This window comes from Heterocephalus glaber, unplaced genomic scaffold, assembly GCF_053883595.1.
Source record: "Heterocephalus glaber isolate CG9 unplaced genomic scaffold, H.glaber_assembly_v1.0 deba00001550, whole genome shotgun sequence".
NCBI lineage: Eukaryota > Metazoa > Chordata > Mammalia > Rodentia > Bathyergidae > Heterocephalus > Heterocephalus glaber.
In genome coordinates this window covers 18,727,032-18,754,213 of record NW_028258343.1, presented here as the reverse complement: position 1 = coordinate 18,754,213, position 27,182 = coordinate 18,727,032, and the positions used below count along the sequence as shown (strand labels likewise).

The 27,182-nt window shown below is 45.4% G+C and overlaps 1 protein-coding gene across 9 annotated transcripts in view; it reads left to right on the top strand.

Annotated features, from left to right (window-relative positions):
- Window positions 1-27,182, top strand: part of Ncoa7 (nuclear receptor coactivator 7) — a 149,760-nt gene that overhangs the window by 25,916 nt on the left and 96,662 nt on the right. For 2 of the 9 annotated variants that reach the window (XM_013072669.3, XM_004845939.3), the window contains exons 1-2: window positions 2,015-2,264; window positions 23,847-23,957. In XM_013072669.3, the coding sequence (XP_012928123.2) occupies window positions 23,908-23,957 (50 nt within the window). In that variant the 5' untranslated portion in view covers window positions 2,015-2,264; window positions 23,847-23,907. Of the gene's footprint in view, window positions 1-2,011; window positions 2,265-2,421; window positions 2,546-23,846; window positions 23,958-27,182 lie in introns of those variants that run through there. The other 7 variants (XM_013072671.3, XM_013072670.3, XM_004845938.3 and 4 more) reach the window with 5 other exon arrangements.

The following is a 27,182-nucleotide window of genomic DNA, read 5'->3' as shown; positions in this document are numbered from 1 at the left end:
AGCTTTCCAGACAGGCGGCAGAACCACTGAGCTAAATCCTTGGCCCTAGAAGGTCTGTCTTCACATCTAACAAATGTGTTCATATCCATGAAGCCAATGTACCATTACAGTGCTTTATTAACTCAGGATTCCCCAGGCACTTTCTACTAGGCAGGTACAGGGAGGGGTGCTAGGGATACAATATTGAAAAAGAAAACCTTTATTATAGTTAATGTATTGTTACAGTACCAGCTAACTGTATTGATGGCCACATTGCATGCATGCCTTATGTCTGCCTTGTGAAGTTGGCCATTATCGACTCCCCTTTAAGGATAAAAAACTAAGGTTAAGTAATTTACTTAAGGTCAGCACATAGCAGAGTGTGAATTCTCAAAGACTGCCATGTTTTTAAGGAGTCCATTTTCCAATGAGGTTTGTTCTACTAAATCTACTAAGATTTCCCAAGTTGTTTTGTAATATTCTATTCCAAAGGATTTTCTGTAATAATGAAAGTGCTTTGTTCCATACTGTTCTAGTCATTTGCTTTGTGTGGCTCCACAGAACTTAAAAGATGACTGAAGAAGTACAATTGTACTCAAGTGAAATTTAAAGGGCCACACGTGGCTACTGGTACAGTACTGGACGACAGATCTAGAAGAACGAAAAGGGTTTTATTTTTCCTAACTTATCTATAAAGACTATGCCAAGGTAAAGTAATACACGTTCAGTTGGTGAAAAAGGAGTGAAAAATCTTTAAGATGGAAGCCCCCCACCCCAAGCAGGGGAGCAGAAAGTCTTCCAATCAGGACTTTCACTGTGGATTTAGCTCAGTGGTTCCACCGCCTGCCTCGCCAGCAGAAGGACCTGAATTCTATCCCGGTACCAATAAATAAATAAATAAATAGATAGATAGATAAATAGATAAATAGCCACATTGGCCACGTGACGCAGCATGTCCACCTACAGGAAGAGGGTGAAGAGGGCGACGAAGTTCTGCAGTGCTTTTGAAAGGCTGATGGACATTTTGTAAGTGATGCTCACTACTATGAAAATGCATACCTGGTTCGATTTATTTGCCTAATAAAAAAGATCACTTAGTTTGTTTTTTCAGAAAACACGGTGCCCACAGAGAGAGAAGGGTGCTCTGGGTGCTGAAAGGAGGGAAACAGGAAGAGCTGGAGCTCAGAGGGCAGGGAGCTTGCAGCCTTTTCCGCGGAAATTACACAATTTGTAACGTGTTAAAAGACTGAACAACCGCCAATTCTTCTCCCCAGTGCCCTCCTAGGGCATCCCTGGGTATGTACGCGTTCCTGTTCCTGTCGTCAAGTCACTGAATCGGGAGAAACTACCGTGGGAATGATGGGTACCACTGGAGAACACAGCGGGGCCTCGGGACCAGTGGTCTTGGGGTGCAGAGTCTGGGGCCCAGTGTCCCCACCAGTGCCCTGCAGGGCCCACAGCGCTCCACACTGGGCCTTAGGAGGTCTCAGACCCTAAAGCTCACTGTCACTGTTTGGACTGGAGCACGGTGGCTTTTTCCCTGATTTTTATTAAACTCAGATTTCAAGATCATAAAAGCCCTCGTTGAAGAACCCTGGGAGCGGCTCCTCTCCGCTGGAGATTTCCAGCCTTGTTTCGCGAGGCAGTGAAATCAGCTCTTTGTAGTTCAGAAGCCTGAAGTTCTCTTGCTAAAGGTTACATAATTTTCCCAAAAATGCCTGAAGAAAAAAAAAAAAAATCCTCCTTCGCTGGGGCCGGGGCGCGGTGCTGTCCCAGGGCCCGAGGCGGCCAGCTCTCGGGGCGCTGCGCGGCCCAGCTGCGCCCCCGGCCCTCGCCTTGGGCGGCCTCGGCCTCCGCGGGCCCAGCAGACCCAGCCCGGGCCGGCGGCTGGGCGAGGTGAGCGGGGTCGGGCCTGCCACGCGCTCACGCTCCGCGGCGGTGCCGATTCCGGGCCCGCGAGGCCGCGCGCGCAGCTCGGGGCGGGGCCGCCGGGGGCCGGGCCGGGCCGGGCCGGGCCGGGCCGGGGCGGCCGAGGCGGCAGGGGCGGGGAGGATGCGGCAGCGGCTGCCCGCGCTCCCTGGGCCCCGTGCCAGTGCAGGGGCGCAGAGCGCACCGCGGGCCGGGCGGAGCTAGGGCATCTGCACCGGGCGCCCCCCACCTCCGCTGGGCGCCGCCGCGGCGAGGGCGGCGCGGGAGGGAGCAGGCCCGAGGAGCCGCGCTGCTGCCCACGGCCGGGATGCGCTCGCTCCCGGCGCCCGGCCTCCCCGCCGCCGCCCGCCCCGCAGGTAGGTGGCCGGTGCCCCGAATTCGTCCCCTCGGGCGCAGACCCCGGCGCCTGAGCTCCGGAGGCCGGGCGGGGGCCGAGGGCGGCGGGGCCCCGGGAGCGGGAGTACGGGGCGGGGGCCGCACAGGTGGGCCTGCGGCAGCTCTGGGCGCGCAGACCCTGTGCCGCGGCCCTGGTGGGACTGGGTCGCCGCGTTTTCCCGCTGCACCGAACCGGTAGCTGCGTCCTCGGCCCCTTTAGCCAGATGTGTGGCTGGGCAGCGCCTTCTTCCGGCATGCAGAGGTGAGGTGGTCTTCGGGCTCACGGCGGCCGGAGGCGCGGAAGCCGCTGGCGCAGACCCGGGGGCAGCGGGCTGGACGAGGCTGTGGCGCCGCCGGCTTGGGCTCAGCCCGCTCCCCGGAGGGCGGTCCGAGGCAGGCTAGTGGGGCGCAGGTGTCGGGCTCGGGGCTCTGCCGGGGCCCGCCCGCCAACTTCAGCACCCGTGGGGTCTGCCTTTCTGAGGAACGGGCTAGGAACTGTTTTTCTCCTCCGTGTAAAAAGTTCCTACGCTAGAGCACTTGGCAAGATCATCTCCTTCAAGCCTGGTTTTGCATTTTATATTGAGCCACGAGTTTTACAGTTTTTGGAGAATGGATCCTTGTAGGCTCCGATTTTATAGTCACACATTTAGGTCTGAGGATTTGGAGAACTGAATCAATAGAAGCCCCAAGAGGCAGGGTCTTCATTTCTTTGGCCCTTTTTCCACTTCTGTAATCCTCTGCTAATAGGCAATCGTTAGTTATTTGTTGACCGAATGACCTGTGCTTCTAGCTTCCTCTAAAAACAATTTGGAATTATGGTGTATTTGTTGCGTGGCCTGTGAGATTGAACTGGATTTTTAAGAACTGCCTCTTTTGTATAAATAGGCAACTTGGCTATTTTAACATTTGTATTTGCGTTGTAACACTTTGAGCTCCGCATGGTAACCTTCTGTAATGTTTATTAACTGAGGTAATTTTTCCTTGACCCTGTTAGGCTCATTTCATGTTCCAATCTCAGTAATAAAATCTGTTTCAATTTAATTCTCCAGCATAATTTGAAAAGTAGAATTCGTCTGCTAAAATCCCAAGTTACCCAAAGGGAAGAGTGACTTGTTTAATAAGTGACATATCAACTTGTTTTAGACTTGTGGTTTGCTTTTAACTGTAAAAAAAGTAAAGGCAAACAGACATTTTGATGTGGCTGTGATTCCTAAATTAAAATACAGGATATAGATACAGATATTTTTAATTGTTTCTGCAGTGCTGGAGGTTGAACCCAGGCCCCAGTGTACCATTTTAGGCCTGTGGTCTACTACTGAGCTACACTCCAGCCCAGAGGCAGCTTTTTAACTGCTTTTCTTATTCAGTAGATAAGCATATCAGTTCCCAAGTTTGACAGCCAGGGTGATTGTGAATTAGGGGTTTGAAGGATCCAGTGCTTTTCTGCTTTAAAATGCCATTTAAAAAAGAAGAATTGCTCTATTTTTGCACCCTAATGTGTTTCCTGTTTTGATTTTGTGTTCTTCTATCACATGAATTTTAATGAGTCATTATTTTCAGTCTTTGCTTAACAAAATAGTCTGGAAGTGGCCTTGTCATTTTTTCTGTCATTTTATTACACCAACACCATTCTCACAATACATTACCCCCTCCAAAAAACCTTATTTTTTATATAATAGGGTAAACCATGGTTCATTACTATTTCTTCTCTAACTTTGTTGGATTCTTCCTGGGTGGGTGAGGAAATAACACTTTTATGTAAAAGGTGGTAAAATGGAGAGAACCAGCAGGAAGAGGGAATCTGATTTGTTAGGGTTATTACAAGAAGTAGGTCCTCTTGCAATGAGATAATGACATTTTACACACCTTTAGTTGTAATCCCGGTATGGAGCAGTTACTTCACAGTAATTCCTCCTTGCTGGCTTTACGTTCTCAAAAGAGCTTTCCCCTTTGGTGACAGTAAACTTTTTATTTTGTTATTTAGAAACACTCAATCATTTGGCAGATCGAAGTCAAACCTTCACCATGTGCTGTAACCCTGGGCCTTGGAGTCAGTCAGTTAAGAGCTGATTCCTGCTTGAGGAGGTCTCTCTCCGGGCTGTGTCCTGCAGGTTGCAGGAGGGGCGACTCACTTCTTGGGTCCTGGCTCTGACCCCTACACCCTGCCTGCACAGGCTCCTCAGGAATGCTTGCCTGAGATCTGGATTTATTCTGTCCTGTCCTTTGGTATCTTCCTCAAGCTTTGGGGTTTTTTTTGGTGCCAGGGATGAAACTCAGGGCCTTGCATGTGCGAGGCCCCTCAAGCTTTGGTTTTACGAAGCTCTCTCCTTTTCCTTGCTAAAGCTCATTTTTTGTCCTTTTAAAATCTCAGCCCATAAATGTTTTCTTTTAGTCTTAAGTCACACAGAATCCACTCAATTCATATACACCAAAATCAGAATTACGGTTTTGGAAAAAAAGGTGTATGAAAGTAAATTCATATAACCTTTGATTTGTAATATAGGGAATGTGTGGCTGAATAATTGCTGTGTACTTCCTTCAACAGGGTACAAAATGCCTTTGTTCTGCGCATGCCAGAGAACGCGAATGGTCTGAATTTGATCAGAAGCGTAATTGAGAAAAATGATGTTTACAGGGGTTTGGCTGAAGGAAGGAGGGCCGTCCACCCATTTCCCTCTAATACTAGCCATTAGACCAGGAGTCTCGGAAACCGTGTGCTTCGCTCACCTTCTTTTGCGTCTTGACACCCCTCTGTTGTGAGCACCCTGAGGGGTTCTTCAAGAAAGAGCGACAAGGAACCTGCCCTGTAGTCCGGTGTGGATGTGCTTAAAGAGCAGGAGGCTTTCTGCTACTCCACGCAAGAAATTCCATTTAGCTCTGGACGCCAAAGAAAAGCTAGAGCTCCCTTGAACGAATAATGTATGTCTTCTTTATTCGTCATGCAAAATGACAGTTAGATAACTGATTATATATATCCTAACTGGAGAACTAGGGGATGAAGAGTCAAACTTGCAGCTCAGTTATTTTGTTTTATTTTTGTTGTGCTGGGGATTGAACGTAGGGTCGCATGCATGCTAGGCAAGTGTTCTACCACTGAGGAACATCCCCAGCTCTCTTTTTAATTTTTCTTTTGAGCCAAGGTCTTACTAAGTTGTCTGGGCTGACTTTAAACATGTGATCTTCTCAGCTCATCCTCCTGAGTAACTGGGATTACAAGTGTGTGCCACCCTGTCTGGCTCCTTCACCTGGCTTGAAAGGTCCAAGTGGAGATACAGTGAAAAAGGTCCCTCTCATTCCCCAGTCCCCTGCTCCCCGGGTCCTCCTGGCCATAGGTAATGGTGGTAGCAGTTGAGAATATTCCAGCAACTTTAGATGCTCCAGATGCGTCTACCATCTGTTTGCTCTGCATTTCCACCACTGTTCCCTCTAAATGTTCCCCTTCAGCCCATCTAAGGCATCCCCATCACACATTTCTCTTCGACTTTGGGCCCTGAAGACTGCATCTCCTGCCGCCTCTGCTCCCTGCCGTGCATTTGATGCAGCTGCGCTTACCAAATCCCCTTCTGCCATGTCGGGAATCCTTTAAACAGATCTGATGAAAGTTCAAGGTGATTGTCCCTCCCATATATGCATGTTTCTCCATGCTGTTTCCACTACTTGGAACACTGTCCCCCAGTTTTTATTAGCAAGCCACACTCAGAAGTCTCCAGTGGCCATTCTTAGTTGAGATTCAGTGAATTCGTGGAGCCTTGTACTGTATGTGGTGGCCCACGCAGGCTTCCATGCTGGGAATAGGCATTGCTCATAAATAGCACAATTACCTTTCTAGTTAGAGGTAACTGTGATCTTGGTTAGCATGTATATTGAAGCTTTTATTTGACTGTCCATGCCTTTTCCCCCCATACTACCCTTACTTCAATCTAATACCTGTCCATATCATTGTTTTTAGCAGACCTGGCTGAATTTACTAATTCTCAAACATTATGTTGAAAAATGGCTTTTGCATTTATTTGCCTCTTATTTGAGAGAGCCTTTTATGCCTCTGATGCTGGATTTTCCTCTGTAGTTGGGATATAAAGGGGCTGAAGCCTTCACTTAGGATGTCCCTGAAATTAGGGATCCAGTGTGATAGAAGATTAGTTTTTAGTTGAAAATATTAAACATTGGCCTTGGCGGGTGACTTGTGCCACCCAGAGAGAATATCCCGTTCGAAGAAGTAACACCTACTACATGACTGAGTCTACCTCCACCCCAAGTAGCCTGAGGGTACACCAGGTGTGTGGGGGGGGGGGCTTTAGTGCATAGTGCCCTGCAGGGGGTAATTTGCTTTTGATGACTAATTAACAGAGGCTTTAGAGAGAAAGAATTTAATAGTGCTTCTTTAGCCCTGCTCCTGCAGTTTCTTACCACTAATCAGGTGTGCCTTGTCAAATAGGAATAATTGATGAGACAGTTGGGCAGGTGTATGACTCCTTACCATCTTTCTTTTTCCTTTTGTAATTCTGACCTTGCTACGCAAACATCACATTTACTGATTTGTTTTCCCACATGTTGATACCAGAACTTGAGAGTGTGTGAGTAGCGGTGGTAAAAACATCCAGACACTGGGTAGAGCGTAGCCGCTCCGACAGGGTGGAAATTGCAGTCTCAAACTGTTTCTCCCTGTGTTGGGATGGCTAGCTCACCTCCGTGCTCTTGGGTATTATAGCTGAGTACTTATAACTCCTTTCTGGTGATTTCCCCATGGGGCTGCCTGTCTGTAGGGTCCTACTCAACAAGCAACAGTATGATATTTTGAATCACAGAGCCTTCCAAAGTAATTTCAATTTAAAATTCAATTTAACTTTTTAAAAAGCATTGTGGTAAGGAGTAGGAATTGAAAATTCACAAAATGAGAATTAAAAATAGTGAGACATAAAAAAATATTCTGCGCAAGCTGAAGGACCTGAGTTCGATCCCCGGTACCAAAAAAAAAAAATCATTGCATGAAAGAAAAGCAAATTATTTTAAGTAGGTTTATAAAGTAACAGGGCTGGCAAGTGTGAGGGTCTCTGCTAGCTTGGCAGTGGTGAGGCTGCGTTGCTGTGCATGGGATGGAGGGCATTTGGCTCTTGGAATCCCCAGGCCCCAGTGCCTGTACTCTGAGAATATCCTGAGGAAGTCACTAGGCCGAGGCCGGTGTTCAGGCCTGAGTCCGCTGACCCTGCAAGGTTAAGAGGGCTGGAGCCCGTTACTTGGCTTGGAATTTACCACCTCTGTGAACGTAGACAAGTTAATTTCGCTCTGCCTTGATTTTTCTCGGCTGTCAAATGAAGATAATAGTATCCGCCTCCTGCCTCACACAGAGTTAGGTAAGCTGACTTAGATAAAGTACTTGGAACACTTTCTGCCACAGTGTAAGCAATTCTATAAGTATTAACTGTTATCAAGAGTATTATTAGGAAATTTTGAGAGACATCCAACAGTGGAGCCATTTTTACAGTGATAGTGCATATATATAATAGAATATTTAGCCATTACAATAATGGTTTTGAACAATACTTGACCACGTGGGAGACATTTATAATTGAATCAGACATCAAATTATGTGTTCAAAAGATCCAAATTGGATTTAAAAGTGGTTCTGTATAGAAGACAAAGAGAAAAAATATTAAAGCTTTTTTCCCATTGATGGGATCATGGGTTATTTACATTTTTTCACATTTTTATTTGTTAACCATATGTATTACAGTAATAATTGTTAAAAATTATTACAAATACAGAATTTTTGTATTCTTGACTTTTCTTTATCAGATATATATTCACTTGATATATTTTATATTCTCTTTTTCACAAAGCTGCTAATATTTCTCTTCCTTGGTGTCTTCACCCACACGTCATCTGCTTGGTATTCAGCTTGCTTGCTTAGTGTATAGATCACCCCAGGTTCCTCTCTTTGCTTTCCTTGTTGTTGGGGCTCAGACTTCCGGCCTTGTGAATGCTAGGCACACACTCTGCCACTAAGCTGCGAGCACACCCCCCCCTCTTTCTGCAGAATAAGACCGAGTGGAATGCTTAGTGGCAGTGGTAGCGAACCTGTGGCACGTGTGTTCTTTGTTTTTCTTTTAAGACAAAAGATGTTAATGTATGACTTGTTTTTCTAAACTAAAACCTCAGTCTTCAGGTTTAATTGCAGCGTTGGCCCTTTGTGATAAATAAGTGGGTTTTGGGTTGCATTCTGGGCAGTCGTGTCCCTGAGGTTCGCTGTCACTGCTCTAGGGGATCCTAGTGCTGGTGGCTTTGTCTTGGGAGTTTAAGCCAGAAACTGCCGGTTAGGTGATGATGGGTACCTTGTCCTCTCTGCATTTCCCACATTCTACCTTATCTCCCCTCCCACCCTGCTTGAACCTGGCGCTTACGTGGGATCAGGATCCTTGTCAGGAGAGTAATTCCTGCCTCCAGTCCTGCCTATCTACCCTATCTGAATTCTCTTCCCCTAAAGTTAGTCTTTCACAGCCAGGTTGCTACTGAATTTCATGAACAGTGTCTAAGCCATCAATTCTGCTTTGATTTCAGTTCTTCTGACTCTTAGATACTATTTGTACTACAAATGTACTAAATATTGACGCGCCTTCTTGCTTGGTTTTCTTATAGAAAACTTACAGGGTTGTGTTCTAATTACTGTGTGCCTTTAGTTTTTTAGTGGAGCATTGTCCACATGCGTACACATGGAACACAGAAAAACTGGATGTTATTGTGTTGATGACATCCCTAGAATGAATGACAGCTGTTTGGTTCTATCTTCCCCTTTGCACATTCTTTTCTTTTTCTTATTTTCAAGATCAGAATGTTAACATTGCTTGATTCTTTCACCTGTGGAGATGGATATCTGCCTGAAGATCTGCTAATGATTTCTCTTCCTAAAATCTGAAAACAAATGGGTTCAATTACAGGGAACACCAATTATCAAATGCATTTATAATAGGGGTCAAGCAATGTGCAAATTAATCTTAATTCTATCATCAACTCTAAACTGTTACTTCTCTGATCTAAGACAATTTCATGAGTCTGTAAGAATGTATTTGAAGTTCATAAATGTATTAGAACTCTTCATAGATCTTCCATTTCCTGGAAAGGACCAAATCCCAGAAAGTGTTTCACAGATCTACTGTCAGATTCTAAACCAGTGGTTTCCAAAGTGGGATTTTTGTACCCCACGAGGGCACGGAAGAGAAACTGTTAGAAAGTATTTATCATCCTTTCATGACTTCTGCCCTTTATGTATCTTACAAGTGTATAGATTGGTATAGAAGACATGTTTTGATAAGTTAAAAAGTTAGCATTTTGGGGCTGGGGATTTAGCTCAGTGGCAACACGCCTGCCTTGTAAGCACAAGGTCCTGAGTTTGATCCTTGGTACCAGAAAAATAGTTAGTATTTTATGCTCAGATAATGTCTTTTTTTTTAAGTGAAGAGAGGTAAGCTGAAGACAGTTTCTGTCATGTAACAACAAGTCGAGAATCAGCTGAACGGTAAATTCTGTGTTCCACCTAGAGAGCGAGTGTGATGTATGTGCACACCTGTGACAGTGTGGCACAGTCCATCCCTTGCAGGACTTAGGGTCTGATTGGAAGGAAGGCGGAGCAGTCAATTAGAGCCCATAAGGTAGCATGAGTGCGTGCTGAGAAACCTAGCACATGACCAGTATTGGTCTGAGACTGTTAAAGAAAGTCCGACACAGGTGACATAATTCGTGCTACAACTGCATTCTCAGAATATTTCAAACTCCTTTTATCTTGAAATAGTTTCTTAACAATCAGGTCAGTTTTTAGTCCTCCTCCTTGGATAAACTGTGCTTCGATTATCTCCTGGATACAGATGTTAGCTGAATGAACTTTATGCTCCAATATTCAAAATAATTTTTACCTATGGGAGGGCGGTCCATTCCCCCGACTGCCTAGAAAGGCGGGTGGCGAGGGCTAAAGAGAAAAGGACAACAGAGACCTGTGGAATTTCAGAGTTTATGGGGGGCAGGAGGTCAGTGCCTCAGAGCGGGCAAAGTCAAAGACTCCAAGCTGGCCACTATTTATTGGGTGCACACAGCAATTGGAGGGAGTGTCAGGTGACCTAGGGAGCCTCGGTCAAAGTACAGGAGGAGCAGATGAAGATCTTACCTCACGAGGGTCTTCTGTTGAGGAGGCCTGGACAGAGAGCATTCTTCAGGGGTGGGTGGGATAGGTGAGTTTGACAAGGAATTAGTCCCTCCCCAGGTGAACCTTTCTCTTGTTTACTACAAGGCTGTCAAAGAACCAGGATGTCCTCAGCTGATGCAGTCTTGCGTGTGAGCACTGCAGCTTCAAGGGACCCTTGAGGCCTCAGCTGTGACCAGAGGCAAATAGAGTTCTGGGAAACAGAACCCCATGCCAAAGCTGGCTCATGGGCAAGGCGATATTGAGCCTTACGCAGCTATAGTTGTGCTTTAATTATGAAGTGATTTTTCCCCAAAATTTATGTAGAAATGCTCCCGACATGTACCAGGTCTTTCGATAACATGCCTGTGTTTCCCTTAAATCGTAAGAAAAAAGTGGCAGAACAGGCGTGGTGGGAAAGTAGCAGTTCCTGGGGTGGTGTCCTTCGGGAGCAGTGGTGGTCAGTACTCCACACCCGCTGGCTCAAAACAAGACACCCATTTTGCTAGTGCTGGAGACCAGGTGTCTAAAGTCAAGTTGTCATGGGACCGTCCTTCCTCCAAAGCCCGTAGCGGAGCCTTCCTCGCCCTTCCTGATGTCTGGTGTTTGTTGGGCATCGAGACATGCAGCTGCAACCTCCTAGCTCTGCTTGTGCCTTGCTGGCTTCTCCCTGTGTGTATCTCCGTGTGGCACCTTGCAAGAATGCCAGTCATACTGGGTTCGGGGCCCATACCACTCCAAGGATGATCTCCTCTTAGCTACACACGTCTGCAGTGACCCAGTTTCCAAATAAAGTCATATTCTGGGGTGCTGTGCATTATGACTTCATTATGATTATCTTTCTTGATGTGGCCCTGTTCAACCCATAATAGCAAGTAAGATCAGTCTGGAGGTGAATATCCGAACAATGTGTATGGTGTTGGCGGTCCCCCTATCTACTCGATCGATGGCCATGCAGATTGGATGCAGGGTGAGTGACACCTGGAAGGCAGGGAGCTTCCTCAGCTTTTGTGTCAGGCGTTGACTGATTTGTCTCTGGGCCTAGGCAGCCAGGTGAGGTACTCATGCAGCACTGTACGCTCTGTAGTTTGATCGGCCAAAGTGGCTTGTGCATCGGGATGTTGCTTAGGGTCGACTTTTGGGTTGTAGTTGTGATGCTGCTGCTTCACAGCCTCCAAACCTCAGCAGCTTAGATCCGCAGGTATTTATCTCACGTTCGTGGACCTGCGGGCTGACCTTGGCTTGGCTGCTCTTGGCTGGCTTGGAGGGCTGACTTGGACTTCAGAGTCGGGCTGAAGTTCAGGCCTGTTCCTCATGTCTTTGTCCTGAGACCCAAGACGAAAAGGACAGGCAGCATGTTCTGGTAGAGAGCAGGAACTTAACAGCTCCTTTAGTGCCTCACGTCAGATAAGTAGCATTATTACCCTCCATAGTCTATTGAGCAAAGCGAGTCACACGGCAAATTGGGTGGGAATGCACATGGTCTCTGTACTAGCGCGAAACACGAAACACCATAGCAGATCGTCTCAGTCACTTCTTTCATCACTGAGACACAGTATCCAACTTAAAGGAAAGGTTGTTTTGGCTCCTAGTTTCTGAAGTTTTAGTCGGTGGCCTACAGGCTCCAAGGCATGGTGGAAGAGTCTGGCAGAGGAAAGCTGCTCCCATCATGGTGGCCCGGAAGCATGGGACAAAGGGGCAGCCAGGGAGGGAGATGAACCCTCCAGGTTAGCAGTGGCACCCTCCTGTACACACATGAGGTATTTGGGAAACAGTCCAGATTCAGTCCATAACACAAAGGGTGTGGATGTCTAATTATAATTCTCTTACTGCTGTGAGGGGGAATCTATAATTGGGAACAACAATCTAGTCTACCACAGAGACATTTTACTTTTGAATTCAAGAACCTCTCTGTGAAGCGCCTCAGTAAATCTTTAACAGAAAACACACTTTAAAAAATAGATTTGTTTCTTGGTGCCCCCTTTCTCTGACCCATGCTCTATTCCTGAGTGTGTCTTATATCTGCTTCTAAGTCCTCGTGTCTCCTCAAAAAAAAAAGGGCCGGGGATGTAGCTCAGTGTTTCCAGCACCTGGCCTGGAAGCACAAGGTCCCGAGTTCGATCCCTGGTACAGAAAAAAAAAAAGAATAGACGTTTTTCTTAACCCAGTGTCCTGGAAAATTATAGTGAAGTATCATGCATCACTTTTTTCTAAGAAGAGGTCAGTATTGTTATGGGGCTGGTTCCTCCTTGCGTTGGATATGTTTCCTGCACCTGTGTCATGTATTTGGCATGATTTACACTCTACTGATCAGCACGCAGTATCCATCCTTAGCAGGAAGTTACTCAAGAGGCAGAGTCTGGGAGAATCGCTGTTGCCTGAGTGTGCTCTTAGCGAGAACATTTGCCCTCAGGGTAAAACTGCAGTTGATGGATGTGGTTGTTGATTGCCTGGTGTTATTGATGTGCTTGCTGCTCTGAGTGGTGGTTTGGGGTGCTGTCCCACTCCTGCCCGCCCACTGCTGCTGCCTCCCGTGTGAGCCGGCCCTTCCTAACCTGCTGGGCACTCTGTGCAGTCTGCATTTTATTTGGTGTCATTTTTATACCTCTCTTTTCTAATTATTTTATGTTATGTAGCCCTTATCTCGCTTGTCAAAGGTGGAAGTTTCTTTACAACTGTGGAGTCCTTTTTATATTTACAGGTTTTAGATAGTACAGTACAGTAAATAGGCATAAAACGGTTCCTGGTAAGTGCTTACCGAATGAAGAGAATGACTCATAAATATGGTACGAAGCACTGCTTTACTGCAAGTGTAAACTATTGTCATTTAAATGCTGCATGAAAATAGGTGCGCTGAACGAAAGGAAGCACTTTAAAATGAATAATTTTCAAAAATCTTTTCTACAAGTGTGAGTGTATGGCATTTTATTTTGAGAATGTATCTTTTTGGTGATATCACTGACAGAAGTGGCAATTTGTGTGAGCTTTGTCTCTCACTTAAGTTTCAGAAGACGCTCATCATTTTTGAAGACTAGTGTTTGCAAGCCATATACTGTGTGGTCTGGGGAAAGTGTTCCGTTTATTTTTAAACACATTTTATTGGGTTGGTTTTCATCAGGCAACCCTTAATTCAGATCCACCAAATCCCCCCAGTAATGCTAATGGTAATCAGCATCCTCGTGGTAACCGCTGCTCACACCTTTTTGCCTGCTGGGCTTGAAGGAGTTCAGGCCTTGAGACAGCGGCGCCCTGTGGCAGCGGTGACGCTCGCTGTGAGCACAGGGTGTTGGCGCCCATGTCCTGCGAGGCTTTGGAGAATAAGGCTGAGATTTGCACCTGTGAGGACAGGATCAGAAAATATAAAAACTGAATGGCCCAGAGACCCTGTGGTTCTAGGGATGGTCCGTCTGACGGTGCCAGAGTGGGTTACAGGAGTATTGAGAACATGCTCTCCTTCCCGGTTCACTTGCCTCCTAACTGATGATACCTGAAGGCTCTGGATTGGTCTTCAGAGCGCATTAGAGGAATTAGTTCTGCTGCTGAGGCGGCTGTGTGGGGGGACTCTGAACGCCCCGCTGGGCTGCACAGCATCAGTTCCCAGCTCCTGTGAAGGCAGGCAGTCCTGTGCGTGCGTTGCAGCAGGTGCCCCTAACGTCTCCTTCGGTGCTGAGGAAGAGGGTGCTTTCTCCATGGGTGGAGACAGATAGGCGGAGTAGGCTGTCCCTCCAGGCTCCACAAGTGCAGATCTCTCCCTCGGTTCCACCTGTGTGTGCAGACAGAGGATGCTCACAAGTGACGTCGGACTTTTAGAAAGAAATTTTAGGAAAAGATCGAAGTTCCAAATCTTGGTTCTTTTTATTTGCCAGTCTTGTTTCTGGGGGGGAAATAGAGTGGCAAAAGATTGTATTTCAAAACAACAGAAACTAAAACAATTGCTAACTGTTATGAGAACTATTTCTGGGATATTCAGCCCTTTCATTCTGTTCTTAAAATTTTAAAAGTAACTCACTCAATTTAGGGAATTAAGAGAATGGACTTTCCAGTTAGCTCTTTAAGTATGTAACCAGAACAGTAAATATCTGTTGACTCCACTGACATAGTTACTGTGGTGCACTTAGTAGTGCATGGTAGTGGCTAACCAGTATTTACTGCCTCACGGACAGTTGGCCAGAAAGATGGTGTTCATCTTCTTACTCCGTTTAGCTATGGCCCAATCCAGGAAGAAGCAGGAAGCTGATGTGAAGTTTCGGTATGGTAACAGCCTAGCATTTGAGGCCATTGTTAGTGGCTCTTTCTTTGGGATCAGATAAGAGCTGATCATTCGGGGTCTGACTCTTACAGCTCTATGACCTTGAATAAATTATTTAATCTTTCTAAACTTTAGACTCTATCTGAAAAGGATTGAGAACATTAACTCTCTCCTCCAGTCATAAGGATTAAATGAAGTAGTATAGGTTGGCATTAAAGTTTAAAAATTGGTCATCTTAATGTTTCTAAACTTGTACAGTTTTCTGTTTGAGGCGGATCTGACTCTAGCTCCAGGCCTTGGTAGTAATCTTTCATGAACACTTGAAAGTTTGGATTCACTAAAATCAGTGATGGAGTGGGTAGAATTTTCTCTTCCACAGGCATCAGGTGGTATGGACACCTTTTAGACATTTAATCTCTGTAACAACTAATTCAACAGGGTTAGAGAAATTGGTAACTTAAAAACCCAAGACTGCATGCCTTGTAGGTGGTAGAATCTGGATTCCAAGTATGTCGGTCTTGCTTTCCAGTGTTCTTCGGCCTTACCAGCATGTGTAGTTCAGTGTTACTTGGAAGTAACAGCATCATGCAACAGAGAACTTGGGTGTGTGCTGCCCTCAGTGGGTGCAGGATGCCCCTCCCCAGGGGGATTCTGGTTGGCATGGTTACGGAGGGCACTCTGGCATTTAGTTGGGGGAAGAGAGGTTCCAGATATCCTACAGTGACTGGGAAAGTCCCAGGAAATGAAGATCTGCCTCTATATACTCAAGAATTTCACATCTTCTGTAGGATCTGTATAAATATTTATTGGGACACTAAAGAAAAGAAAGAGGTTAGTTGCAGATTACCGTGTTGGGAGAAGTGTGCTTGGTTATTATTTGTAGCTGTAGTTTTTATTGCAGTGTTCCACACTGTCTTCGTCACTCTTCTTGCCACGGAGACACGGTACCCAACACCCACCACTTGAAGAGAGGTCTGTTTTGGCTCTCAGTTTGGAGAGGTTTCAGTCCGCAGTGGCCGGCTCTGTGGCAGGGCGGCCTGGCTGAGGGGCGTGATGCAGGAGTAAGCGGAGGAAAAGGCACACACAGCATGGCATCCAGGAAGAGAGGAGAAGGTCAGAGCAGGAGCGAGGGAGGAGATGAACCCCCAGGCCACACTCCCAGGGACTGCTGCTTCCCGCCAGCCCCTGGTCCCCAAGAGCGGTCAGCCAGCGGCCCCCACCAGCCCACCTGTGAGCTGTGGGGAACGTCTAGGTGGGAAACAGCTGACGCCAAGGGCCCCCATCACTTCACCTCCACCCCCATATCTGTGCTTCTTGTATGCAGCGAGGAGGTTTCTCATCTCGTTTCTCCTGTTTCTAAACTTGTGTAAGTATTCGTTCTGAAAATTGTCATATTGAAATGCCTGTTATCTGTTGCTTTTTTTGAATATCGTGTTGATTTTATAAAATTGTGTGCAAGTAGGCTGTGTTATCTGAATTTCATTTCAGTATTGGAAGGGGCTCACAGTAAAATATTTCTTTATTTAGAGTGTTGGATTCGAGAAGTTTGAAAGCCCCTCTGCAGCAATCACGTGGAGCGGTGCTCAGCTTGGACTCTGTGACTTGGACATTGACAAGCTGCTCCGTCTTCAGGCAGGGTCTCGGCTTCTGTCCCTGAGGCTTGTCCTGAGCCATTCGCTCTCCTTCCATGTCTACTTCCTGGTCTCCGTGTAGTTTTGAAGATCTGTCAAAGCCCTTGAAAATCTATCCTCTCCCAGATAAAGATCCTCAGATACTCAAAAGCAGTTAGAAGCTAACCCCATGTACTCTTTTCAGGTGAAGCCTGGCTCTTGCGGTTTGGATCCAAAACGTCCCCCAAAAGTCTCCGGTTTGTGGAAGGTGATTAGATCGTGGGGCGCTGTACTCGTGTGTGGATTCATCTCTTGGAGAATTTGGTTTGGGACACCGTTAGGAGGCGGGCCTGGGTGGAGTGGGCCACTGGGGCGTGACCTGGAGGCTGCACCTCGTCCTCTGCTCCTCCTGGGCGCTGTGGGAGGAGCAGCTGCACTCCCAGGCCCTCCCCTGCCCTCCTTCCCCTGCCCTTTCTGCCTTAGAGCCAGCCCCTCACCCGCTGAATCCGCTGAATCCGCTCAGAGCTGTGAGCCAAAATAAACTCATCCTTTAAGTTGTAGATGTCAGGCATTTTGTCCCAGCAATGGAAAAATGACTAATACACCAGCCAAGTCCTTGACTAAAATTCTTAAAATTTTGCTTTTTGTCATTTGACCATCTCGATACTCTTATTAACCTGTATTTCCTAGATAGTATGGAACAATAGCTAAATGGAGTAACCCTGATTTATTCTAATCTTCAAAGGGTGAGACATGCTATCATAGTCATCTTATTGTGGGTTGATCGCATTAATATTTTGGGGGGATGCAGGGGGACAAAGTAGAATCGTGCCTTGGGTGTGTGGGTCTTACTGTCATCCAAAGCCTCTCTATCATAGTCCCTGTGCTAACACTCAGTTCTGCCTCTCATTGTTTAGCATCTCAGAACCCTTAGAACCCAACATTCATATGGGGTAACTTACAACTTAAAATAATTGATTCCCTCTGCACACAGCTGAGCGCTTTCTGAAGCCAAATGCTATTCTTATCCAGGATGTTCTTTATTCCTACCAAGAGCCCCATAAGGACACCCCTCATATTCTCATCCAAGTCCGAGATAAATCTGTTGGCCAGGATGGAGCCCAAGATAAAACACTGCATTTTGCTGTTAACGTCCTCCCTGCAGGCTGAAGATGAGGTCAGCTTCAGCTCTGAGTTGAGGTTAGTCAGCACAAACCTTTGATTCAGAGATTTTCTTCTCATTCAGTCATGCTGCCATCCACCCACCCATCCAGCCCACGTTTTTCCTTCTTGTCCCACAGCAGATAAAGAGGAACTGACCAGATGCTTTTTAAATATAGTTATGCTGTGATTGCTTCATTTCCTGATCTCCTGGAAATCAGGAGGGATTTGTGTCTGAGAGGGACCCAGGTCAGTGCAGTCTGACTGAATCTCGTCCCTGCAGTGTCCCGCACCAGCCCTGCTCCTGACCCTTCCAGGCCCCTCGGATCCACTGAGCCCTGCTCATTCCTGCTCCAGGGCTTGCATGGCTTCCTTCGGCCTGAGGATGCCAAGGCCTCTGCCTTCTTTGCCTGGAGCCCTGTTCCTCCTAGCCGGATGAACGCATGGCCTCGTGTGTCCCTGGCACTCCTTCCTTCCATGCACATAGTCGCTCCCCCTCTGCTCTGTGGGTCTTTGTGCCCCACACCCACTTCTTCTCGTCTGACCAGCTGATGGGTTGCTGTTGTGGGTTCTTCCTGAGCTTCCTGGCTGATGTGTGGTGTTCCATGGATAAAAGGAACCCACTTTGTTGTTCTCCTGATTGGTTTTCTGGGAATATTCTCGGCCTCAGGGTTTACTGGCTTTTATTCCAGGTCTGCAGCAGCTTGCATTACTGGATCATTCTCTAGGTTTCCTAGGGATGTATGTGATATCCTTCGTACATAGTTGCACAACCCCTTTTCTAACTCTTCTGAAAATTAAAATGCATTTGTCCGTTTTCACATTATGCCATTTCTCACATCTTTGACAATTCCTGATTCCTGATCTCTACTTGATAGAAATCTCATTTGCAGATCTGCTTCTTAGAACTTGAGAAATCATCTCTCTGGCCCAGAGAAAGGCTTTAACTTAGTGAAATTAGGACTCTGATGGAATTTCTTCACTCATCTTAGGTGAGAGAGCCCTGACATTCCCATTTGTTTATTCTTTTTAGGTCAAATTTAAGTTCCCTAGGCAGAAAAAAGGGTCCGGGAGTTGAGAAGTTCTCTCCTCATTTTTTTCATCCAGAAACTGTCCCGCTTTCCCAAGTAGCAGATTGGTAATGCTTCCTTAAGTATCACTTTACTTCAGGCAAAGCTTTTTGTCTGTTTGCTGCTATGAAATTTTGCTTTAGGTCGTTACTTTGTCTTTTGTGATACACATTTGTTTAGTCGGGGAGATTGCCTCCTGGTCTCGCCCTTACAGGTTTTATGGCACACATTTGAACCTGGCTCCGTGTATGTCTTTTTAGGTTTCTTGTTAAAGAAAGTATTCAGATTTCTGACCTTGGTTAACACTGAAGTTTGAATAGCCTTCCTTTATTTAGATGACAGTGTGACTTTGAAAGAGACTGAACACCTGTCATGTTTCCATATAAACATAAATATTTTCTCGGAGGAAATACCTGTGCAGGAAGGTATATTTTGACTTGTTCTGTAAGTGGTTGAACCCAGTGTGACCCAGTCTGTTCCCGATGTGGTTTCAATTGTATATTAGAAAACATGGTGTTGGGAAAACAGTTGGTGGACAAGGTAGTTTAGTCCTGACTAGTAATCCCTGAATGTTCAAGGGGCTACAGTGTGCTGATGTGAGTCCAGAAAACCACATTGTGCTGTAGAGACCACACTGGCATGATGTAGTTAGTGAGTCTCTGCTAGTTTTCTTCTTAAATTCTCCTTAAATGGCGCCATGTTCTCAAATAGGGAACTCTTTGCTAGGAACACAAAAAATACTTTGTCTTTTTCTTTAACAAGAGTTTTATGAGGTGAGGACTTTTCTCTGCCATTGTTTTGAAGAATGAACTGCATTTGGGTTTACATTGACTACCCTGATTTGGGATTGTGAAATGAAATATTTGGATGGAAGATATATCTTGTGCTTCCTCATAAAATTCTGGTCCACAGTACAGGGTAAATGCAGGAGACTCTTGAAATCAGTGTTTGGATGAATCTAATATGTATTGATGTGTGGAAAAGTCAACATTAAATGAATGAAGGGCTTTTAAGAAGCCCATTATAACCACTTATAATGGAAAATGCAGTTCCCATTAGAGGTTGATTTAAGGAGCTTTGGTTCTTCACTGAAGCATGAAGGCTGTTGTGTGGTTGTCTTAGTTACTTTTCTCTTGTTGCTGAGACAATACCTGACCCTGAAAGTTAAAGGAGGAAAGGTTTATTTGGCTCCCAGTTTGTAGAGCTTTTAGTCCATGATTGGCTGGCTCCAAGGCGGGGTGGCATGGCAGACAGGGATTGCAGAGGAGAAACAGTCCATGGAGGGCAGAAGGCAGCAAACCAAGTAAGGGACCAGACAAGCCTCTTTCTGTCCCTTATATTGTATCCAGGCTACTGGGGTTAGGACAGTGCCAAACCAGTCAGTGCACTGATTTAGTAATCACCCACCCTTAATCCTAGCATTGCATCATGAATTAATCACACACACTAGATTTAGCCACCTCCGAAAAGCACCACCTATGACTGCATGAGGCTTTGGAGGGACATCTAGACATGAGCTATGACAGTAGTGTTCTGTGTAGATCATGATCATAGCATCACTGCCTACCTCCTTCTGGTTAACCTGCTAGTGTGTTAAGAACTGAAAGGACTGCATCTTTCCTGTTATGAAATAAAAAAAATTTCGCAGAAACTTAGAAGACACCAATAATTAACATTTTTTATTTTTCTAATAGAATACTGAGGAATAATAAAGCCTCCTTCGTTCTAAACAGACACAGCAGCACCAAATGTCAGTTCTTGGATCATTTAATCCTTTTCTCTTTTGCTTATTTTCCTCAATATTTTTCTCCTGGAATCAAATATTAGCTTCTGGCTCAGCTGGCAGTATAAGAATTTTCCAGTTAGATTGCTATGACTTCATTTTTATTCATGAGGAGAAACAGTAAGGGATCATGACATATCAGTTGCATGTAGGAGAGGAACTTTAAAATAAACTACCTGGCTGTCGCAGAGACAGTCTGGAATCCTAATTCTTCCAGAATCTCTGCCAGGCCAGTATGATCCTAGATCCCTGTACTTTAAGTAATTCGTAGCTTGGGAGGAATCCTTGGATTTACGTTGGTATGCAGTGTAATTTACTTTATCCCCAATTCTGGATTAGTTTAGCTCCTTGCTTAGCATTTATGTGCATTTTCTACATACTGTGGTGCCAGGTCACCAGGGAAGATGGGGAAAGGTGAATCAGGATGGTGTTTGATGTGACAGCAACTTAAGGTTTGGAGCTGGGCAGGCCGAGCAGTGTGCCTGTCACCCAGAGTATGGTCAGGTGCCTCGCAGTATTTGAGAGGTGACATGTCAGCTAAGTTCCAGAAAGGAGGGAAAAGAGCCCCCAAGTAATCGGGAAGGATAGCAGGCACAGTGAGACCCTGTGCTGGATCTGGCCTGGAGGAGAACAAAGCTTGGCAAGAGATCGGGATTAAGGCTCAGAGCTGAGGAGGAGCCCGTGGGTTGACACCACCCTGTGAGCCTGGGCTCCTGAGAGTTGGCCACTCAGCCACCATCTTTCCTTTTCCTTCCTTTCTTTCACCGCCCAAATACTTGAATGAGTGCGAAGTACCTCAGCTCATCGGAGCATGACTTCCACTCCCACTACTCCACCGACACTCCTGCTGGAGGTCCTCAGTGACTCTTCTCCTAGGGCCAGTTCCATTTGCAGAATCTACTGCTACAGTTCCACCTGCAGAATCGGCACTGAGGCACCGCTTGCTCTGAGTTCCAAAGTATGTTATCTAGTTCATCTCTAATTGCTTTCTGGTTCCAAAGGTTAGTGAAAGATGCAGCAGGGCGTGGCACACTGGATTTAAGTTCTGTTGAACCAGGGAAATTGTCTGAATTGCTATGTTGTTGCAAGGAGTCAGAAAGACACAGTATGGACATGTGATAGGCAGCGGTCCAGGTTCACTCCTTTCCCCAGTTGGTAGCCACTCTGTCTTGCGCAAACGTGTCTTGCTCTTTTTACCTCTATCCCTAAGCAAAAGCTGATCCTGGCATCCCTTCCTTCTGGAATTCCATATTTCTCTTCTTTACCTATGGAAACCCTAACCTCCCCGATAGATTAATCAGCACAGTCAGAATTGAGCTTTGCATGGTGTAGATTCCTAGTATTATCCGTTGGCCTGCTCCAAGTTGCTGCCTTCCACTTTGGTTATGTGCCTGTGCCTGAACCTCCACCTATGATGAACTCCTTAGGATGGAGCGCACACCAGGGGCACAGGGATAACCCAGTTGGAGTTGGGACTGTGTCCCCTGTTGTCTCCACACAAGGCCTGGTGCATAGTTGTCAAGCTTCCAGGGTGATCTCATTGTATTTTTTTTCCTTTTCTTTGCTCATAACTACAACCATATGCTGGGAACTCAGGTTTTTCTGTAGCCCTAACAGCTGGAATGTCTCCGGCTGATTACCCTCAGGCACCTTGAAGGCAGCTTGTCCAGAATGGATGTCTGGAGCCCTCCTGCTCCGCCCCTCCAGTTGGCCCTGGTCATGTGTATTATGTCACATCTTTCCACCATAGTTCACCTTGTTGCCTAAGCACAAGTTTAGAGGGCCTTTGTCCTGCATTCCTGTTGTCCGTATTGAGTGAGTCACCAAATTTCAACTCACTGGCCTTGGAAGTAGTTCCTGAGTTCACATCCCCTCGTCGGTGTCGACTGCTGTAGCCTGGATTTGGAGCCTGCCTGCTTCTTGAGTTTTGCTGTAATTTCTTTCTCGCGAGTCTGCTTCGCCTTCCTCATCCTCTGAAGCTCACCCACTCCCTCTGTGCTTGGCTGTGCCACCCTCGAGTACAGACCCTTTCGTGGCTCCTTGTGTATCGGGGATGAGAACCTCGCGAGTCCACTCCGACCGACCAGTTTGACAGTAGCTGCTGCAGGTGCTGGCATTGGGTCCCTCTGGGTCACCTGGTGATGGCAGGTGTGGTGACCCAGAGGGACGGGACAGTGGCGGGTGTGGCTGGGCCTGGCTTAGAGGGGCTTTTCTGGCTCTGGTCCTTCCTGCAGCTTCCGCTTCAGCTCCCCATCCCTGTGCCCCGCACTGTAACCCTGGGCAGCAGAGAACCCTGTGTCTTCTTGCCCTTGTTCAGGCTGGGTCCTGCACTCACAGCCTCAGTGTGTGTGGGAGGCATGGGGTGAAGGCTGCAAAGACTGACTTTTATTTTAATGTATGTTTTTAAAATTGTGTGTGTTTATCACATGCAGCAAGGTATTCTGAGAAACAGACATTGTGGAGCGGCTAAATTGGGGCCCTGTGCCTCCACAGAGTAGTATGTTTCTCGCTGTTTTGAAATCCTTTGTTTCCCTCGACACACACTGAATTCCATTAGAGCAAATCGTGTCTCATTGACCCTCGAACCCTGGGACTTAGTACATTGCCTTCATGGAATCTGCATCACGGATTCAGTTGTTTACTAAATTGAAATGAATAAGTAAATAATTTTGATTGATGAAGGTACTTTGCCTTTTTTAAAATTGAAATTTGGTGAACATACTTTTTCTCTGAGCTAAAAGCACAGAATAAGGAGTGTTAATGCTTTGCAGAAAATTGAGTTTGGTGAAGCAGGCACTGTAGACACTGGAATTTTTGAGCGGGGGAACAGCGCGGTGAAAGTGGTGTTTAAGGAAGATTGATCTGAAGACAACCTTTTATTACAGGTTTAAGCCTCCAGAGCCGGCCAGGCCAGGTGAGGGTGTGAGGGGCAGGAAAGGGAGAGCAACCGTAGAGAGCCTTTCTGTCTTCCTACTTCATTTCCACAGTTGCTCAAGTGGGACGGACTTGCCGGTGTGTCACTGAAAAAAAAATGGAACGCCAAGGTTATTTTTATTAGAAAGACATTCTTGTAAGACACCTAAGCAAGCCATTTTATGTAACTGTCTGTGAGACATATTCGTTATGAATTATGTGGCGAGAGTGATTTTTGAGTTCAGGGTTTTGAAAAAATAATTTGCTTCTGAAAGAACGAGCCTACAATCTTCCACAGTCAGTGAAAATTTTCATTTTGGCACATTTTGAAATAATTGTTAATTATGAGGCAAGACTTCCAGTGTGGTCTCCGGTCAGCATTCTGCCTCCTGGCTTACTTAACATCTCCATTTTAATTGTAGTTTTGTGGTTTGCTCTCTCATTGCGTGGGCATTTGCATTTTGTGTTTGGCTCCTGTGACTGTGTTTCCTGGTTAAAGTTTATCCTTCATTTGTTTGGGGCTTTGTACCTCAGAGCTGCTTTACTCTCCATATTGGTCACGTAAGCCTCTTAATTTACAGTTGCTTTGTCATTTTTCTTTTCATTACAGGGCTATGACTCATTGATTACAAAGGACTTTTCCAGATATTTTGCACTTTTGGTTGTGTATTATGGATACCAAGGAAGAGAAGAAGGAACGGAAACAAAGTTATTTTGCTAGGTAAGCATTCATTTTGTAAAATTCTATCAGTGCTTAAAGAAAAATGGAGGGGACTTTGTCCTCTAGTATCGCTTGGCGTTTTGTGTTGGTAGCTGTTCATAAACAAAGCTAGAAACCAGTAGAAGCTAAACCTATTTACTCTGTCCTTTTAAAAATTAATATTAGAGGAGCAACATTCCTTTCACTACCTGTAACAGTTCTCTTGGGTGCTTAGAGAATCTCGCAATTGTCTGTTCAGCAACTTACCTTAAATTTTAAATCCTAGGTGCTTAGCTGCCGCTGTTCTGTAATTTAATTGCTACAGCGATAACTAAAAATGTATGACGCATTCAAAGCTTATCACCTTGCGACGAGGGTTCGTTAATAAAAAGAATTTGTAGGGGCCGGGGATTTAGCTCAGTGGTTCCACTGCCTGGCTCACAAGCGCAAGGTCCCGAGTTTGATCCCTGGTACCAGGAAAAAAAAAAAAGGAATTTGTGGGTACAGTAAGTGACATCGTCAGATTCAGTGTCACTTTTAAGGCTTGAGTTCACCTAACGTACGTACACTTCTTGCTCTCTGAACAGAAGTAACCCAGGATGTGCTTGGCTGCTGTTTGCAAATTTAAACATCTCTGGGGCAGACGCCCACCAGTCATCATAATAAAATGAATGCTGTGCTCAACACTCATAAATCACTTCGATGGCCAGAATGCTTTCACTCTCAGAGGGTACAGGCCGAACGTGATCATTAGGGTCTCCTGAATTGAAATTCTTAAGAAATGAATTCTGCCCCATTCTATCCCCAACCCACAGTCTGTGCTCATTAATGATGCATTTCCTGTTTTCTAAACATGAGCCTTGGAACGAAAACCAAAGGGGTTTTTTTGGGGGGGAGTCAATGTATCTATCCCGAAGTGCAGCTGGACTTCAGGTTGTTAATAGGAAAAGGAAGGAAACAGTTTGAGGATTTACTGTGTATAAGTACTCTACTGTAATTTTATTTACTTTCAAAATAAATCTATGACACAGGTTGCTTTATTCCCATTTTCCCAGTGAGGTAGCCAAGACTCATATTTTATTCACTTTATGCAGCGTGAGACTCAGCATTCGAACTCAGGGCTGTCGGCAAAGAGTGCTCCCCAGGAGCAGAGAACTGTCAGTTGTTTTTGGAATACAATAGTTAAACTACTTATGGTTGTGAAAGGCTTCCCATTCTTAGAACTATGGAGAGTAACAAGTTTGGGGAAGGAAGAAATCAGTCATGTGGTGGTTGAGACAGTAGAAAGATAGGACGTTTAGAATAATTTTTTGAGATAATTGTAGCTTCATAGCTGTAAAGAATATTACTTACCCCGTATCCTTCCTTTACTTTGCCCCAGTGATAAAAATCTTGCAGTGCTGTGGTACAGTATCAAAGCTACGAAACTGAGGCTGCAGTCAGCAGCGCTATTCGGGTCTCACCAGGTTACAGCACTCATTGTGTGTGTACCTGCACATAGTCAGTGTCATGCATTTTTCTCCCATGTGTACATTAGTAGGGCTGTCCTCACGGTTAAGACACAGAGCAGTCCCAAAAAACGACCCCATGTTGCTGCCCTCTTATCGCCATGCTCAGCTCTGTCTGCCTATTGCTCCTGACCACTAGCAGTATGTTCTCAGTCGCTAATTCCTCAGCTCAAGAAATAAAGTGAAATCGTACAGTATAGAACTTGTAGCCACTAGGCTTCTGTACACTGTAATTTCCTTGATGTCTATCCAAGCTATTGCAGGAATCCATAGCTCATTCCTTTGTGTTGCTCAATGATGTTTCATGTATGGATCTTCTATAGCTTTATTCTTCCGTGGAAGAATGTTAGGGTTGTTTCCAGTTTGGGCTGTTAAAAAACAAAGCTGCTTAGGATCATCATTGTGCAAATCTTTATGGGAACACAAATTTTCATTTCTCCGGGTTGAACACCGGAGAGTCCAGCTGCTGGGTCCCCTGATGAGTTTCATTTTGTAAAGAGCTGCTGTCCTCTTTTCCACAATGCTTGTACCGTTTGATGTCTCTATTAATGAGGTTTGAAAGATCCAGTTTCTCTGCTTTCTCACTAGCATTTCTTTTTTTATTTTTTTGGTACTGGGGATTGAACTCGGGTCCTTACACTTGCAAGGCAGCGGGTGGAACCACTGAGCTAAATCCCCAGCCCACCAGCATTTAGATTTTACTATTCAGATAAGTGTGTGGTGATATCTTAGTGTGGTTCTAGTTTGAATTAACAGCTAATGAAATTACACATCTTTTCACATGTTTATTAGCAATCTCTTTTCTTGCATGTTGCCCATTTCCCAATTGCATTGTTTTGTTTTCTTATGGTTGAATTTTGAGAGTTAATTACAAATCTAGATATTAGTCCTTAGTCAGATATGTGGTCTGCAAGTATTTGCTCCCAGCTTGTAGCCTGCTGTAAACCCTTAACAGGGTCTTTTCCAGAACAGAAGTATTTTAATTTTGATGTGGTTCAATATATCGATTCCTCCTTTTATGAATTTTGCTTTTGGTGTCAAATAGAACATTCTTTGCCTAGCCCTAGGTTCCTAAGCATCCTTCTCTGATTTGTTTTCTAAAGGTTTTATAGTATTTTGTTTATATTTAAATCTGTGATCCATTTTTGTGTAAGATGTGAATTTAGTTCAAGGTCAGGGTTCTTTGTTTTTATTTTTGCCATACTGGAGATTGAACCCCGGAATGCTCTGCTGCTAAGCTATGGTATAACCCCAGCTCTATTTTTACTTTGCTAGGTTGCCCAGACTGGATTTGAACTTGTAATAGCTGGGATTACAGGTATACGCCACTGAACCTCGTAGAGGTCTGTCGGTCTGTCGGTCTGTCGGTCTGTCTCTCTGTCTCTCTGTCTCTCTCTCTCTCTCTCTCTCTCTCTCTCTCCTCTTCCTCTTTTCTTTCTTCCTCTTTCCTTTCTTCCCTCTTCCCTTTCTCTTTCTATCTTTCTCTTTCTCTTCCTTCCTTTCTTCCTTCCCTTCTCCTTCCTTCCTTCCTTCCTTCAGATGCCTTACATTAGGGATTTTGTTACACAACGTGCCTTTTCAGTCTGAATCTAAAGTGATTTCAGGATCCTGGGGCTGAGGATAACTGGCGAGTCATGAACAACTTGCTCAACTTTAACCTTTTCTTGTCCCTAAAATGTAGAGTAAGGGGGTGAACCTTTAAACTCTGAATACAAACCAAAATTGTTCTGGAAAAGCA